We start from the raw sequence: 17096 nt of genomic DNA, 5'->3' as shown, positions 1-17096 counted from the left end.
CAACTATGGTTTTAAAAGTAACTAAGTAGATTACATAGTGTAATAAAGACTTAAGTAGTGAAACTATGGACTTGAAAATCTACTCATGAAAGTCATGTTAATGTTGGTGGAACTTTGCAAATCTCTGTTGGTTTTATCTGACAGTTGTGGCGGCATTGCAGTAGGTGCTTCACCATCCTTTGTCTGGCTACTGAGTGACCTCCGGTTACATTTACAGTTACAGTTGTTACCAAAATCATTATAAACATGAGTAGTAGTGCTTACTACTACATTATAGAGTATTATTAATGATTTAATACATGTTTATGTAGTGCTCATAAATACTTGATTTAAAGTGTTTCTTAGCAGCTTATTTCCACCAGCAGGTGGCGCCCTGCAGAGCTCCTCCCTGCACCATCCACACCCCCATCCCCACCAGCAGGAGAACCTTTGCACCCAGAGACACAGACAGGAGGAGCAGCAGAGGAGGCGAGGTCCCAGTGACGGGCTGCCGGGGTCGGGGGGCCACGACGTACAGGGTGGACTGCTCTTTGCCCAGCGGGTTGGAGGCGCTGCAGGTGTACTGCTGGCCTGGTTCCACGTCTCTCAGCTGGCTGACGGTGTGGTAGTGAGGCAGGGATCCCTGAGCCAGAGGGCCGACCGGAGAACCCTCCAGCAGGTCGTCCGGGCCGAGCCACTGGACGTCCGGCAGCGGGGAGCCCTGGACCCGACACACGGCTCTGTAGCCGGACTGCTCGCTGCCCTCCACTGACAGAGCCAGGATCTTTGGAGGAGCTGCAGCACAGACAGGAAGACAGAAAACACAGAAGTAAATGCCACAGTTGCCCCCTGGTGATGGCTTTTATATAACTGGGACTTAAATTCTCTATTTTTTTTATCACACTCCAATCCAACTGTACAGATACAAATGTATGGGGACGTGAAGGTAGGCGTACCCTCCACTCTCAGCCTGGTTCCCATCTTGTCCTCGAAGCTGATATGTTCTCGTCCCTGAACCTCCACTCGGCAGTAGTAGCGTCCACTGTCCTGCAGGGTAGCACTGTTGATCCGCAGTGACAGGTCATGCTCCCTCGGGTTGCCCTCCAGCCGGTAGCGCTGGTCTTGCTGGGGCCCCGGCTCGCAGGTGGGGGCCCCGGGCCGGCTGGTGCAGCGGTACAGGACGGTGGCGCCCTGGCTGTGGCCCAGACGCCACAGCACCTGCAGTGAGGAATGCTGGGAGTGCTGCGGGTGGCTGAAGGTGCAGGGCAGCACCACCGGGTAGCCCTCAATGGCTCGTACCTCCGACTGAACATTCATGGACCAGCCGTCATCTCCGTTGCCGAGGGCTGCTGGGAGAGCAGGGGAAGAAGAGAAGAAGAGCTGCTATTGATTAATGTCACAGCCACTGACTGCAAATCAAGATGGACGCTGTGGTCGACAAAAATTAGACCAAAATATCTCTGACGTTTTAGCTTCACTTGTGGGGATTTATGTATTTATTTATTTCATTCATAAAAGGACAACATGCAATCACATTAATTGTTTACATGAAATGAAAACATGGTTGCACAGATGCGAGACGCCAGTTTTCATCTGCAGTCCTAAACATAACAAACAGATGCAATAAATAAAATAGAAAGTGCAAGAGAAGCTGTCAGGTCGTGCATCTTTATATTTGTCAATAATGAAAACTCTCCAGTTGTACTCTTCACAAACAGGCAGAGAAATAGAACCTGCACGATGGTGTTTCCTTCCAAATTGGTTGCAATGTTTGACAACAGTTTCATCATTAAAATATACAACATGCATCTATGCGTTGCATCATCTGCACTTACACATTCTTAAAAATACAACCCATAGTACAAAGGTCTGCACTGTACACAACACCACATCACATTTATCTACTGCAGCAAAGTCAGGAGCACCACCCTGTATCCTCGTCTGCCGACAAAGGGTTCCTAATAGATATTTCTACTTGCCTTTGGTAATCTGTAACGTCTTCCTGAGGGTAAAAATTTAAATTTACTGAGCAGTGGATGTACAGATAAGTACATCAGCTTTTCTTCTATAGAGTTCATCATACATGCTTTCGTACTTTTGTGGTTTCTGTGTTCACTGTTTTCTGCAGCTTGTTCCTCCTCTCAAAGCTCAGACAAAGCTCACAACCATGTTAAAAGGATGTTTCCCTCTAGAGCCTGACTGATATGAGCCTTTTGAAACAATACTGATTTCTGTCATTTTCAACCTGCAGGTTTTTCATACTGCGATTGTTTTGTGGACCCCCACATAGTACCTAGTTATTCAAGATAATCCACAGACCTTGCTGTGAGCAATTTCATGGAATAACTTCTTCTACTGTCTGCCAACTGTATCACAGTGCAGCAGGAGGTGTGCATCTACTCATGGACGAGAGGCAGTGTGGGATGTAAAACATCAGCTGAGCTGAGCTGTAAACTTTTGACTATGAATAGATGCACAATTCCTTAAATAAAATAGCTTCTACACGAAACTGCTTCTCCAAAACTGTACCTAAAAATATGTCGTTTTGATTTGTGGTCGAACTGTCCCTTTTTTTAAACTCACTATATTGCATAATGGTCTACTTTTGATATTTTGGACATTAGAACAGTTTGAGGGTTTGATGTGATAAAAAGGACAAAAATGTAAAAATCTTCAAACTGTTTCTGCATGTGTGTGCATGTCTGTGTGAGTGTGAGTGTGTGTGCATGTGTGCGTGTGTGCGTGTGTGTGTGTGTTAGCTCACCTCCTATAACAGGTAGCAGGAGACTCAAAGTGCTGCAGACTAGCTGGATGTCCATTATGAGACTGCTGAAGAAGCAACACAAGGAAGGACGTGACTCTGTGTGTGTGTGTGTGTGTGTGTGTGTGTGTGTGTGTGTGTGTGTGTGTGTGTGTGTGTGTGTGTGTGTGTGTGTGTGTGATTCATGTGACTCAGTACCTCCAAGATGCTGCATTATGTGTGTGTGTTTTTCCATTTCTCTGTTTCCACTTCCTTCATGTCAATGTATTTTAATATCGTAAGGACATCAGTCCGTCTGTATCCAGTGAGACCAGTTAAAAAGGTTGTAAATCCCAGCAGGACTCTGAGTTGCTGTGAATGAAGATCTCATCACCAGATGCAACACAATAAAATCAACTCATTAAGTAAAAAGGGAGCTGACAGAAACTGATGATGCTGTTTCTGATTCTAGAGGAAATACTTCAGTCTTTAAAGTTTTAGAGCAGCTTTCTGTCTTTCTCCTCTGCTCTTAATGGAACCCAGAGGTTTATTATTAAGTTCCTCACCAAGAGTATTCTCAACCACTGTTTTATCTTCATGTCCTACCATCACAACAGAATCATCAGTATAGAAAGAAAAAGATTTCATGATTTCTAAACCTTTATATGTAATAAAAAAGAGGAGAGGGCCCAGGTTACCACCCTGTGGTACCCCAGAAATCCATAGCCAGGGTTTGGAATAACTCTGCATTACTACATGCTGGCGACTCACTTTAAAAAGCTCCTGGAAGCTCACCGCTGCACCTTTTTAACGAGGAGTCCAGTACAATTGCATTCCCTTCAGAAGCTTTGTAATCCAGCTTCAATGGCAATCATAACTTGGTGGACAAAAATGATGGACAATAACAATAATAACAAAGTGCTTCATAAAACCTAAAAACAGGAGAAATAACAAAATAAATAAAACAGAATTTTCAAAGTAAAAGTGATGCAGATGCAGTATGCCCCCGTGCTTCTCTTATTCCTACTTCTGACAGGAAATGTTTAGTTTCACTTCCTGAATTTGCTATTCTAGTCTGCATGTCAGAAGTCAGAAGAGGTCAGAAGTCTTGTGTGTCTCTTATTTTTTGAGGTTCTGCTGCCTCTTTTTTTCAGCTCAGTGTGAGGATGTGGCAGCAGACTCAGTGCTCCTGTCTCATTCTGTTGGTGATCATCTCAGGTAAGGTTTTTTTTTCTTTGTTCAGGGGGGACAGGGACTGTCCAAAGGCTGTGATGTCTGGTTGGTAGGATTTTTAAAGGGGTTTTCCAGTGACTCCACCTACATAAAGTTGGATGACTCACAAGAAACAGATTAAAAACAGCACAGTCAAAATCAGCGGAGGCAGAGATATCCTGACATTTACACCCACACATCACACCATGATTGACTTTACATTCTCTGTAGTACTCTTCATATGTCATTATATTAAGTTTTTAGATTTTTTCAGGCAGGAAAGTAATCATTCAGGATCCCAATTTGCTTTTTTGTTTTTTTTATAATGAAGACATCATACCAGTGATTTCACAGTAGGACCAACCACGACCAATAAACTGAGCCTAATATGTAAAATGTGAGATTTAAACCTGCAACAGTGAGTTTTTAACTGGTGATGAAACAGTCTCAGTTTAATCCTGATGTCTCATTATGACCCACATGACCAGTAAGTTACAGCGAGCAGCACATTGGCCAGTTAAAAAGAAACATTATTTTATTTTTTTTTTATGTTATTTTGAAGTTGGTGCAGGAAACAAGGGTGAAATTATGACGTTAAAAAAAAAAAAAACTTATGAGGTAAAAATGGATTTTATTACATGAAAGAGGCAAAATTATGTGACAAAAACTCAAAATTATGAGATAAAAAGTCTTATCTCATAATTTTCTTTTTTTTTTTAAATCTCACAATTATGACTAACCTTGGGATATTTTTTTTATTTCACTGGAGGAAACAGAATTCCACAGTTTTGGAGATATCAGCTGTAGAGATGTCCGTTTTCTTTTAAGTATAACATGGAGCTCAAGAAAATACTAAAAATTAAAAATCAAAAATTGTCTCTTCCCAGAAATCATGACCCAGTTACTCAAAATAATCCACAGATGTTGTTGTGAGCAGTTTCATGTAAGAACTACTTTCTTTTTATGAGAAAGATCTAGATGGATAAACAGCACTATATATTTTGCACTGAACTGTCCCTTTAAAGTTTGGTCCAAAGACGTTTTTATAGAAACAACTCAAAATTAGTTGAAATATCTCTTTACTGTCATGAAGTCATCCTGATGTGCTCGTCCTCCCCAGAGTCTCTTTTGGTCTCCTGGGACATGACGGTGTCTCCGATGGTCACTGTCCCCAGAGGGGAGGACGCCGTCCTCGGCTGCTCCTTCACACATCCGAGTCAACAGACCTACTCAGGGAGCATCACAGTGAAGTGGCTGGTCAGAGACTCACACGCTCCAGCGTTCTTCAGCTGTTCTCTAAGGAACGACTCTGTGGAAGAACCCACGGGCTGTTCTGTCTCTGGATTAAAATATTCTCTGAGGGGGGATCCTCGACGGGGGGACCTGTCTCTCCTCATCAGGACGGTGCACATGGCTGATAACGGGACGTATTTCTGCAGGGTGGAGCTGGACGGTTGGTGGAATAAGTTCCAAAAAGAGACACACCTGTATGTAACAGGTAAGGTCTTATTCATATCAGAGCCTCATGTGGGTCGAGACCCACAGGTGGGTCACAGGAGATTTTATTCAGGTCGCACAAATTAAGTCTTACCAGGATTTATTAATAAGGTCTACTGTGGATTGGGTCGTGATGGTCATTGTCATTCCTCGAAAGAGGGTCCTCAGGAAATCACTGGGCTGAGGTTTGCAAAAATGTTTGCAAACTGATCTACGAATGGCGCACACTGAGGATGGCATCTTTCAAATGTGCAGGACAGCAGGCTCTGTCCATTTAGTATGTTTGCCTTAATGAATATGTAATATGGGGTGTTTCAACCCAAAAATGCAAATGCACTGCAATTTACCAAACCTGAAAATAATTTATGGTACACATGGAGGACATCATTTAAAACCTGCTGTCTCCACAGTGTTTGCATCTGTTGTCATTTATGCAAACTGCTCACCAACCAAACGTGCAATATATTAGAATGGACGTGCAATTTAGCAATTTTTTATTTGGGATCTCAGAAAATTGGGTCTTAAGTGTTTGGTGCTGTGTTTTCCCAGCAAGCATCATTTAAAGGTAAAAAATTCAACTGAAATCATAATTAGACCCGTGTTGTGCTTGGACAAATTCAAAAACAAACTGAAAAGTTATGTCTGTGAAGAAATATTCCCACATGTTCACGTTAGCATTTAGCATAACTGAGCCGGAGCTGGAGACGGAAACATATTCTTCTTCTTCCTCCAGATTAAAATGTTGATCATGGTTGAGTAACAGTTTCATCACAGATGTTATTTTATGTAGATGATGTTGTTTTTCCCAGTTAAACCCCAGATCCTGAGCCTCTCCGTGGTGGAGACGAGATCCGACTCAGACAGCGCCACCCGCAGTCTGCGGTGTGAGGTGGAGGGCCACCCGCTGCCCACCGTCACCTGGCTGTCGGCCTCTGGGCGCCTGCTGGGACGAGACCAGGTCCGGACGTCTCAGGTGAGCCCCGAAAGGCTGGTGAGTTCTGTGCCGTACGTGGAGGAGGATGTGTTTACCTGCAGGGTGGAGAACAGGCTGGGCGGAGCAGAGACGACGTATCCAGACAGGACCGCTCTGATCATATCTCTGACTGTGTGTGGCTTCATCGTGCTGCTGCTGCTGCTGTCCACAGGATTCATCTGCTGCATGAGGAACAGAGGTGAGATTTATATGATATAAACCCCATTTATAGATCCAAGTAACCTGCCCAGGTACACAGGCTCCTGTGTCATGAATCTTTGGGTGAAAACGACCGCTGTAGTTTGACTGTCGGTCAGTTTAAACACACAGGAATTTCATCTTTTCATCTTTCCACAGTCCCAACAATCACCAACTCTGGTTTGGTCCAAATAAATCCTTAATTCATGACTTAAAGGAGCACAGAGTGTGCGGCAGAGGTGATGCTGGAATAACAGGCTGTCAAATGGGACATTTTTTTGGACTAGTGTTTCAGAAAAATGGCAAGGCACCATAAAAAAAACTGTGTCCTGAACTTCAGTCTCCATGATTCTGAAATCATTCATCACGTGTTTGGTTTCTCATTTCTTCCTCCTCAGCTCAAGCCGACACTTCTCCTATTTATGGAAACGCTGATGTGGGTAAGTGGTTCAACCTGGTGAACTGTGGTTTTATATTTGACCTTCATCACACATACAGAGGAATAATTTTTACAGTGTAACCTGATCCTGTCACTGTTGCCCCAGTACCCTGTTATCTATGGATACAGTAGGATGAAGTGTTGAGATCCTTTATTTAAACAAAAGTACCAGTAACACTCTGTAAAAACACTCTGTCAAAAGTATCAATTTATCAGCTAAAGGTACCTAAAGTATCAGAACTAAAAGGACTCATCCTGCAGAGGAAATACTGATATTTTATCATACATGACATCACTGGATGAGCTCAGTTTGACACCAATATGAGACTTTGACCATTTTCTCACACAACTGCAGCCTGCAGTGCACTGATAATCCACCAGAGGACAGAAGACGTGTCAGAATGATACAACAGAATTTTCAGGAAAGTATTGATCACTGATGTCGTAGACGTCTTAGAAACGTGTGTATCAAGACATTTGCAGTACAAAATAGAAATACGGTGCTTGAGTAAATGTATTTAGTTTCTTTCCATCTCTGAGGATGACTGAATAAAAAAACTTCTTGTCCCCCACCTTTTTGTTGTATCTAAAGTGAAGAATCACCGCCTGCAACGCTCTGACTGTCCAGCTGAGGGCGATGTCGAGCTTCAACTGGTTTACTCTGCTGTCTGTCTGACCAGTGAGTAGTTCTGTAGATTCTACTGCAGAACCAGAACCATGAGGGATTCATGTTTGATTAATGTTGATTAACGTGTATTATAGCGCAGGGCCTAGGGTGCGTGGTGCACAGGCATTTAATTTGTGTCCAACAGCACTTTGCTAACGACGCACAACCTGGGCACGAAAAGGTTGTATTTAGTCTCTTAATTAATCATAATTATGTTTTGGCAGTAACAAAACCAATCAGAGAGTCTTGTCTCATTCCCTTTAAGAGCCAGGTGCTCTTTAAATTGACACGTTGGTGAAGTGAACAGAGATGCTGAAATGACCCACTGGTAGTGATGCAGACACTGCAGTTAATCTGCTGCTCGGGTGAGCAAGATCATAAAAATTATGTAGAAAAACAATACATGTAAAATTAACCTTATGATCAACAGATGGGTGAAATATGTTCGAGTGTCTGAACCTGTTCTAACTGTGTGTGTGTGCATATTATGCACAATCCGAGGCACAGAGGGATGTGACATTACCGCACACATGGAAACATTACTGCAGTAGATTAGTTACTGGAAGCAGCCTCGCTGATAATTAAAGTAAATTGTTACAGACAATAAAACACACAATAAAAAAAAATCTCCTTGAAAGCAGGCGCTTCCTGACATAATTAAAATGATTTTTTAATGATCAGAGAAGGTGCTTTCCGTTTTTTTTCCATGTGTGTAGCAATGTCACTGTAGCAAATATTCTTGATGATCAGGCAGAAAAACTACAAACTGCAGTTATAAACAGAAAGGACAGAGGAAATAACTTTTCAGCAGATCGGATGGGGCATTTTGGATGTGTAGGAGAACACAGGACATGAATTAACAGGTCCTGATCGATCCTGTCAGATTTAAACAATCAATGAAGTTACAGCTGCTGTGTGTAAATGACACAGTGTCTCTCTCTTATGTGCACACAGCTTCATCCTATTCCACCCTCCTGCAATCATCTGCCATTAATGACTGGTGGATTAACTGCAGTGCCTTAGAAGCAGAGTGCCTCATACTGTGAACCCTCGTATAGAAGAATAATGCAGCCTTTAAATAGAAGAAAAATACTGCAGCACTGACTTTAGACACCAGCAATACGTCTGAACACACCTCACTTTAAGACAAACACACTCATGGGTGCACAGATGGGCGCAAGTTCATTTGCTGCTTACACAATGTGGGCGCAAAAATGACAACTGTGTCGGTCAGAAAACAGCAACACTGCGCTGTGCACTGCTTTACACTGGACGGACAGTTGAGCCCTACATCAGATTATATGAAAGGATCTACATCAGGGGGTCCCTGATATATTTTCTGTCTTGTAAGGGGTTCTTGGCCAAGAGGAGGAGCAGCAGCTGTGTTTTGTGTTTAAAGCCTCAGTTCTAATGAGAGGTTGTTTCTTCTTTTACAGCTCGACCTGCTGGTTCCAAACGCTCCACAGAACACCAGGAGGAGACGGGTGAGTCTCAGGAATCACTCACTGACAGAGCAGCTCACATCATGTTGGACTAATTCAGTACAGAAAGGTAGAAAGATGGCAGATGGAGCTGGTCGTCTTTGCCCTCCTGTGTGTGATTACAGGAACTGTCACCACTTTGTTTTTATAGATAAAAAACAACTTCCTCATCACACACATGAACTGGGAACTTGTGCTTTAAAGGAGAAATTTGTAATATATTAACTGTAATAAATCATAAAATGTCAATGATATGTCATCAGAGATTAAGGAAACATGTTTAGTTCAAGTCACTTCTGACAACAGTTCTACAGGCGCAGTGTCCCCGTTTGAAAATTTAAATTAAATGAACAAAAATTCAATTTCATGAACCAAATACACCAAAGAGTTTCTGGTGTCTCAGATTTTGTGCTTTTCTCTGTTTTATGTTAATTTAAAGACGTCACTGTGGAGTCAAAAGATAAATTGTTTAATTTTTAATTTTAAAAAGAATATTTATCATACTATTATTAACGTCTTAATTTGAGCGTCTGATAAAGAACAAACAGCTTCCTGTCAGATAGTGACAAATGTGTTTGCCTCTGAAAACACAGTTTCTTCAGCTTGTTAGTTATTATGTTCACAAATGTTCACACATTAAACCAAGGTGTTCTCAGCAGATCGTTGTAAATTAATCCTAAATGAGCTGAGAACAGCTGGTTCAGGTCTCATTACAGCTGTTTCTGAAGGTTTGGCTGGTTTGGATTCAAATGTTAAAGGTTGAAACTTTGTCATTTCAGGTGTCCTTTATTCTCCTGTGAACGTTCAGTAGTGACTGAGGTATGAGAGGACATGAGGCTTTCCTTCCATATTCTTCAATAAGTCAGACATGTTGATGCATCTTGTCTGCACTGTTTTTTCTTTTCTAAAAAAAAAAATCCTCATTTTACTGACTTACAGGATCTTTTTCCCCCCATAAAACTGTCAGAAACTGTCTCTCAAAAGACTTTCTTATGTTTGTGATGCATTCTTGTATTATAATCTCATATCTTTAATTCTTTATTTTTCAGGAAAAACAAAGATTGTCCCTTCAACATCAGATCTAAAATCCAGAGGGATGTTTTTAAATGTTTCTCTACCAGTTTTGTGTCCTTGTTTGTTGCATGTTGTGGTAAAAGTATGATTGTAACTGACATCAATAAAGCTGCTGCTGCTGCTGGTGGTGGTTGGTTTGATTCATTAAGAAGAGCCAGGAGCAGCAGTGAACGCATCATGTGGTATTAAAATGTGTTCTGTATTGAAGCCCGTTTCTGGCAATGTGATGGAAGAAATAAATTAAAATCCTCTTTGTAAACTCAGATGGATATATTGGTTGTTTTTTCAAAAGGTGCTGTGAAATTAGGCGACAGTCTCCCAAAAACCTGTGAAATCCTGGAGGGACCGACTGGAGGTCATGATACTCTACTGTGTTCCCTGTGCATGAAGTTCACAGTCCAGAAATACACTAGTTCACACTCATTTTTTTCCTTTTCTTTTTCTTCTTCTGAAAATTGTAGCTCGGTCCTCCTCCTACCAGGGACACTGGAGTCTACATAATGACATCTTTCTAAATCGTGCAAAATATTCACGTTTTTGTATTAAAAGATGGATATTGAATGGCAAGGATTACTTATATGTTTAGTTGTTAATAACAATTTACAACAATTTGAGAACATTTTACACTGCAGCAGACAGCAAACTTGAAAACCAACATACTGTTGAAATTTTCAACTGGCAAGTCAAAATTCCAACTTTTCAGTTCAAATTGAACACACCATAACACAGGAGAGCTGCAGGGAGATGAAGAGGGAGACGAGACAGAGGAGACAAGCGAGTATGATGTGGATATATTTTAAACCAGTTGCAGTTCACAGTTTGGGATTTTAGCTGCTGTGTGTATTTATACCCTCCAGCAGGGGGAGCCAGAGGTCAAATTACACCTTACAGAGTATCAGAGTGTCTGGTGCCTGGATCATTTGGGCCCCTGAGTTACAATTTTAATGCTCCAGCATATAATAACTGAACAGGCCATGAGGGCCGCAGGGGTCAGGGCCCCACTGATCATGACTGTGGAATGTCCGTCCATTATTGGTTTGAAAGTTCAGAACACAATGAGAAACTTGTGTAATATGACCTGAGCTTTACAGTGAAAGAGCAGCGTTATTGATCATGTTTGAAGGCTCTATGTTGCAGGAAATGGTACTTTGAGGTGTGACTTTAATGACACGTTTTCTGCTGTGCACCCCTCTTTTAAAAATAGCTAGGCGCTGATGGTCACAACATCACCCTGCAAAAACACCGTGACACAAACCAGACTTCATCAACATCTGTGTTAGAAACCACAAAAGTGAAAAAAAAAAAAGAGTGGAGGCTGCACGAGCAGCAGATCAATCACATGTGGAGGGAATGTTCTGCTGTCCACCTACTTTTGGCCATGTAGTTCAGATTTGGCTGCAGGGGATTTCTATGCTCTGTGTTTGTGATGTGGCACCTATTCAAATTTTGGGGTTAAGGCCATATCAAAGATGTTAGCGTTTGTATGTTTACCTGAGAGGCTGAACTCAGGGCTAAAAAAGGGCTCTAAGCTAAATGTAAAGTTTCCCCAAATCTGTTATAAAAGTTTAATTTAGCCAATGAGATTTGTTCTACCTGTAGATACAAGTTTTTTTTTATCTCCTGTACCATAAAACCTGCTTCAAGTGCAGAGCTTGAACAACCCAAAACCCTCTGTGTGGTTTGGTGGGAGCAGCTGCTGCCTGCGGTGCAACTGAGGCTTTCACTGCGGCTCGTTCGAGCACCAAACTGGAACCCGAAGAACATGCAGACCGGGTTGATTTTGGACTCTGGTCAGTTTTAATCTGCAGCTTCAGTCCAGCTCAGCTTGACGTTTTGAGTCCAGAAGCTGCTGCAGCTCTGAGCTTCACTTCCTGCTGCTGCTGAATTTGTGTCTGTGTGTTTCCACTGGTGTGTGTTTAACCGCTTTGTGGCCACAGGATGTGGCTGGAAGTGGGTAGCATCTGTAGTTCGTCTCCACAGTGACAAAAAGCTGAAGAGAAATACCTGCTGTGGGAGAAAATAACCTTTTCACATCTCTGCTCCTTCTGCTGCTTCAGACTTTAAAGAGCTCATCATTTAGTGAGAGAAAATGTTCTGCCGCAGAACCTCAATCTTTGTTCTGTCATCTGACATAAAACAACTTTGTTAACTTTCAGTAACTACAACTCCCACGAGGCCTTGACAGTGCACTTAGAAATAAAGGTGCTAACTACAACCATAAAGGGTTCTATGGCTCATCTCCATAGGAGAACCCTTTTTAGTCACTGGTAGAATCATTTATACACTTGAAACCCTTTCACAGGGTTCTACCTAGAACCCAACATAAACCTGGAACCATCTGCGAAAGTTTTCACCCCCTTTGAGAGGTTCTAAAGGAGAACCCTTTTATGCTGTGATGGTTCTTCTCTATCCAGAATCTATCTACATTCTAAGGGTGCTAACAGAGAGAGAACTCTTCTATGTTCCAAGGATTTAGAGCCCCTCACACTGAGAACCCTTTCGTATTCCAAAAGTTTCATCTAGAACCCACAGAAAGAGATCTACCAAGAACCCTTTTATATTTCAATGGCATCATCTGGAACCCACCCTGTTCTACTGAGAATTCTTTTATGTTCCACTGATTTCATCCAGAACCCACCCAGGAAGTTCTGCTGAGAACCCTTCTATATTCCACTGGTTTCATCTAGAACCCACCCAGGAAGTTCTGCTGAGAACCCTTCCATATTCCACTGATTTCATCTAGAACCCACCCACGACTCTGTCACTTTGTCACCTGTGTTGTCGTCTCAGTGGGAGTCAGACGGACGACCACGTTCTCCTTCTCTCGATCTTTCTCATGTCTTTTCTCCTGCAGGTTTAATGTTTTTCAGGGTGCCGTTTAAATTATGAATGAGAACTCTGAGAACATTTTAGTCAAAGATCCACCAGAGTCTCCCTCTCTGTCTGTTTCACCTTCTGATGTCTTCTTCATCTTGTTACATTGTTGTTGTCTCCTAATGTCTTTTACATCGTTTTCAGTCTTGTAACTTCTTCTAGGTTGTTTTTCATCTTATGTCTTTTTCATGTTGTTCCATCTTTCTCTTCTGGTTACATCTTTTACGATGTTTTTTATTTTTTTGTGTTTTGTTTTACAGTGTTTGCCACCTTGTTATGTCTTTTATGCCATATTTTTTTGTTTTGTTACATCTCTTTTTCTGTCTTTACTTTTTTATCATTACATCATTTTTGATTTGTTACGCAGTTCTTTGTCCTGTTACGTCTGTTTTTGTCTTTTTTTTTTTTTTTTTTACATCTGTCTCATGTCTTGTTATATCTGTTACATTATCTATTTTCTTCTTGCTACATCTTCTAAATGATTTTTCATCTTGTTACATCTTTATTTGTCTTGTCATATCTTTTATGTCTTATTACATGATTTTTTGTTTTTGTTTACTTTTTCATTATTACATAATTTTTGGTCTTGTTATGTCATTTTAAAGTTTTTTTTCATTGTTTCCGTCTTGTTACATCTGTTCTCTGTGATATACACTGATGTATACACCAATGAATTGTCTTTCTGTGTTATTGTTGGATGCATTTAAGTTTAAATCAGTCTTGAGGCAGTGGACATCGATGCAAAAAATAAAAAATAAATAAATAATTCCACTCAAATTTATTAAAACTAAAATAACGAGCCTGTTCTGAAAGTATAAGGAGTAAAGATGCACTACTACCTTTAAGGTTAAACTCTGTACCTAAAATGATCTACTATACAAACTGTAACTACCTCAAAAAAAAGATGACAACTAAACCGTCTCCATGACAACCAAGCATCCATCCACTAATGAAGCCCAGAAGAAGAGACTGACAAGCTTTGACAAAAGAACAGAGCACAGAGTGTCAGAGATTTTTTGTGTGCAGCACTTTGTGTTTCCTGTGTGTCCTCTGTGTGTGTCCTCTTTGTGTGTGTGTGTGTGTGTGTGTGTGTGTGTGTGTGCTGGAACAGTCTGTCCTGTGTTTGGTGTGTTGATGTGAAGAGAAACGTCCAGACAGCAGCTTTCTGTTTCATCACAGAACAATTGTGTGTTTGGACTGAACGCTGGCGTCTTTCTGTGAAGCTCTGGAAGCTTTCAGCAGCTCACACTGCTGCTGCTGCTGGTGCTGCAGTGTTTCCTGACAGAGACCACACCTCCTGCACACACACACACACACACACACACACACACACACACACACACACACACACACACACACACGCACAGTGTCAACCAAAACACACTGATGATGATGAAACCAGCAGATACAGGATGTTTACTTCAAAATAAAGGCATTGAAAACTCTGCTCTGTTACTTAAATAACTGAGGACTCACTATTACAAGATAGAAAATATTCTGGTGACCCCCTTGTTTGTCCTATTATATTAATCATTTATCAGAATAGATGGAAATAAATTAACAGTCAATTAATAATCATATTGTTGCAGTTCTACATTTTTTTATGTTTGTTGTTCGGTTTATTAGTTTGTCCAGCTGTTCCGTACTTCATTATGTGCAATTTATTGATTTATTGAGTTAAACACACACACACACACACACACACACACACACACACACACACACACACACACACACACACACACACACACACACACACACAATATTTTTTTCACTACAGTCCATGATAATGAATTGGTAGCTGTGTGCACTGTGTGGTAGGATACCATTTTCTTTTTAAATTGTAATCCTTCCTATTATCCCCATTTTTACTGAATGTATCTGGTAATCTGATTATGTCTTTTTTATCTGTAAGTGTAATGGAATACTATCCAAATTACGTAATTCTGTTACATGTAATCTGTTACTCCCCAATCCTGACGAGGATGATGAGTATTGTTATTATTAATATAATAATAATAATAATAATAATAATAATAATAATAATAATAATAATAATATACCAACTAATAAAGTGTTCAAAATAGATCATAGATATATAATTTACATTTTTCGATATTTTCAATTTTTTTATTTATTTTTTTTAATTATTTTCATTGCAGAAAATATACCAAATGTTATCAAAATGAGATTTTACAATGGGATACTTAATTTGAACATGTAATTATGATTTTATCACATACTATATATTATTACTTTTAATTAAAAGCGTATTAAAATTGTAAAAAAAAAATGTTTTGACCATATCCTCCTGAGACCCGGCCCATTCATTTATGTCCTTTATAATGGACATTCTGTTCACCTGCATCTTCCTTAACTATTTGAAGTTACCCTACCAACCCCTATAGTGTTCTGTAGAGGACATCCTGGGCTTTCCAGTGATGTGTCATGTTGTGGGATTGCATGCTGGGAACTTTACTTTCTTCCTCTATGAAGATGGCCACCATACCAACAAGCACATTTTATGGAAAGAGGAGAGGTAAGTCAAATATTCTTTATTTATTGCTATTTTTACCATGATAATTATATATATTCTTGTTCATAAACATGTTAATAACAATATTTTTACATCTGAAAACAGTTTCATTATTTCTGTTTTGAAATAACAGTCATTTAATGAATGTCAACTGTAGTGGACACCAGGACCATTTTAATGTATTTAATGACTGCACATTGTTGTAGGAGAAAGGAGTGAAGCAGAGAGGATTCTATACTGGATAGTAGAGGGAGATTCAGATTTGGAGCTTTCAGATGAGGAAAAGGATGAGGAGGATGAGTATCAGCCAGTGATAGGAGAAGATGATGATGGAGAAGGAGAGGAAGAAGATGCAGGAGAATCTGAGACAGAGTCAGAGGCAGAGAAGGAGCAGGAAAGTCGTCGTGCTCTGTGGACCAGGAATAACTTGTATGTTTTATTTAGTTTCAGGCTAATGTATTAAATTTTACTATCATGTTAGATTATTGTATTGTGCTATGTGTAAATGCTGTTAAAATATGCAAGTTATCTAAAAATATGCTTATAAAGATGGTCAATAGGGAGTCATATCACATCCATGACACTGAAATTACTGCATTAATCCAAATGGATGTGAAACAAATTAACTGCTACTCCTTTTATTAACTTTTATTTATTTGTGTTTTTTTCCATCCATCATAACAGATTCACACCTGTGCTACCTGGGCTTCCTGCCAATCAAGATGACCCCAAAATCCGTGAATACTGGAATCCAATCCAGTACTTTTCACAGTACATAGATGACAAAATCTTTGAAGATCTGGCAGCTTTTACAAATCAAAGACAGCTCCAAACTACAGGAGTGTCACTGAATACTACTGCCCAAGAAATCAAGAGTCAAAATGTTTTGGAAATAAAAACAGCCTGAGAAATCTGAGCCGTTAGCAGCAGTGGTGGACAAAGTACTCAACCCCAGTACTTGAGTCAAAGTATAGATACTCCTGGTCAAATATTACTCAACTACAAGTGAAAGTTGCTCAGCCAAAATTTTACTTGAGTTAAAGTACTAGAGTACTCGGTTTTAAAAATACTTAAGTATTCAGAAGTACATGTTTTTTAATAATACTTAAGTATTCAAAAGTACAAATTACAAAGTACATTTTCTAATATCAATACACGCTGTATTGTTTTCATGATGCATTTACAGAAGCTTGTAACTCTCTGAAACCATCTAATGATGCACCGACTTGCATGTAGAACCACTCTGCTACACAAAACTTATAGAAACACCTATAAAAACTTCAGCATAGAAATACAATCAAAACCAAAAAGAACAGCTGTTGTCATTTTCTGATGCAACTGTATTAAAATCATATCATAACATTAGATTGAAGATAACTGTAAGGAGTTCTCCAAGTCTGTTAAATAACTGAGATTTCTTTCTGTC

General features: G+C 40.2%; 2 protein-coding genes across 3 annotated transcripts; one reads left to right on the top strand and one right to left on the bottom strand.

The window, feature by feature from the left end:
• Nucleotides 1-347: 347 nt before the first annotated feature.
• Nucleotides 348-2828, bottom strand: LOC146322025 (sialic acid-binding Ig-like lectin 15). The gene is made up of 3 exons (XM_084725767.1): nt 2744-2828; nt 936-1328; nt 348-774 (listed from the first exon to the last, which is right to left on the bottom strand). Exons 1-3 carry the CDS (start codon nt 2796-2798, stop codon nt 350-352), a joined length of 873 nt encoding a protein of 290 aa, XP_084581893.1. The 5' UTR covers nt 2799-2828; the 3' UTR covers nt 348-349.
• A 974-nt stretch (nt 2829-3802) lies between these two features.
• Nucleotides 3803-10095, top strand: siglec15l (sialic acid binding Ig-like lectin 15, like). Of its 2 annotated transcripts, XM_084725765.1 has the most exons (7): nt 3803-3937; nt 5052-5429; nt 6238-6600; nt 6998-7039; nt 7631-7717; nt 9142-9189; nt 9966-10095. In XM_084725765.1, the coding sequence occupies exons 1-7, from the start codon at nt 3886-3888 to the stop codon at nt 9995-9997; spliced, it is 1002 nt and encodes a 333-aa protein (XP_084581891.1). In that variant the 5' UTR covers nt 3803-3885; the 3' UTR covers nt 9998-10095. The 2 variants fall into 2 exon arrangements, with proteins under 2 accessions (XP_084581891.1, XP_084581892.1); XM_084725766.1 differs by lacking the exons at nt 7631-7717; nt 9142-9189; nt 9966-10095 and adding an exon at nt 7394-7577.
• The last annotated feature ends 7001 nt before the right edge of the window (nt 10096-17096 follow it).

This window comes from Lutjanus erythropterus, chromosome 9, assembly GCF_056507025.1.
Source record: "Lutjanus erythropterus isolate fLutEry1 chromosome 9, fLutEry1.hap2, whole genome shotgun sequence".
In the NCBI taxonomy this organism is placed as follows: Eukaryota; Metazoa; Chordata; class Actinopteri; order Lutjaniformes; family Lutjanidae; genus Lutjanus; species Lutjanus erythropterus.
The sequence above is the reverse complement of the archived record's forward strand: the minus strand, read 5'-3'. Positions and strand labels throughout refer to the sequence as shown.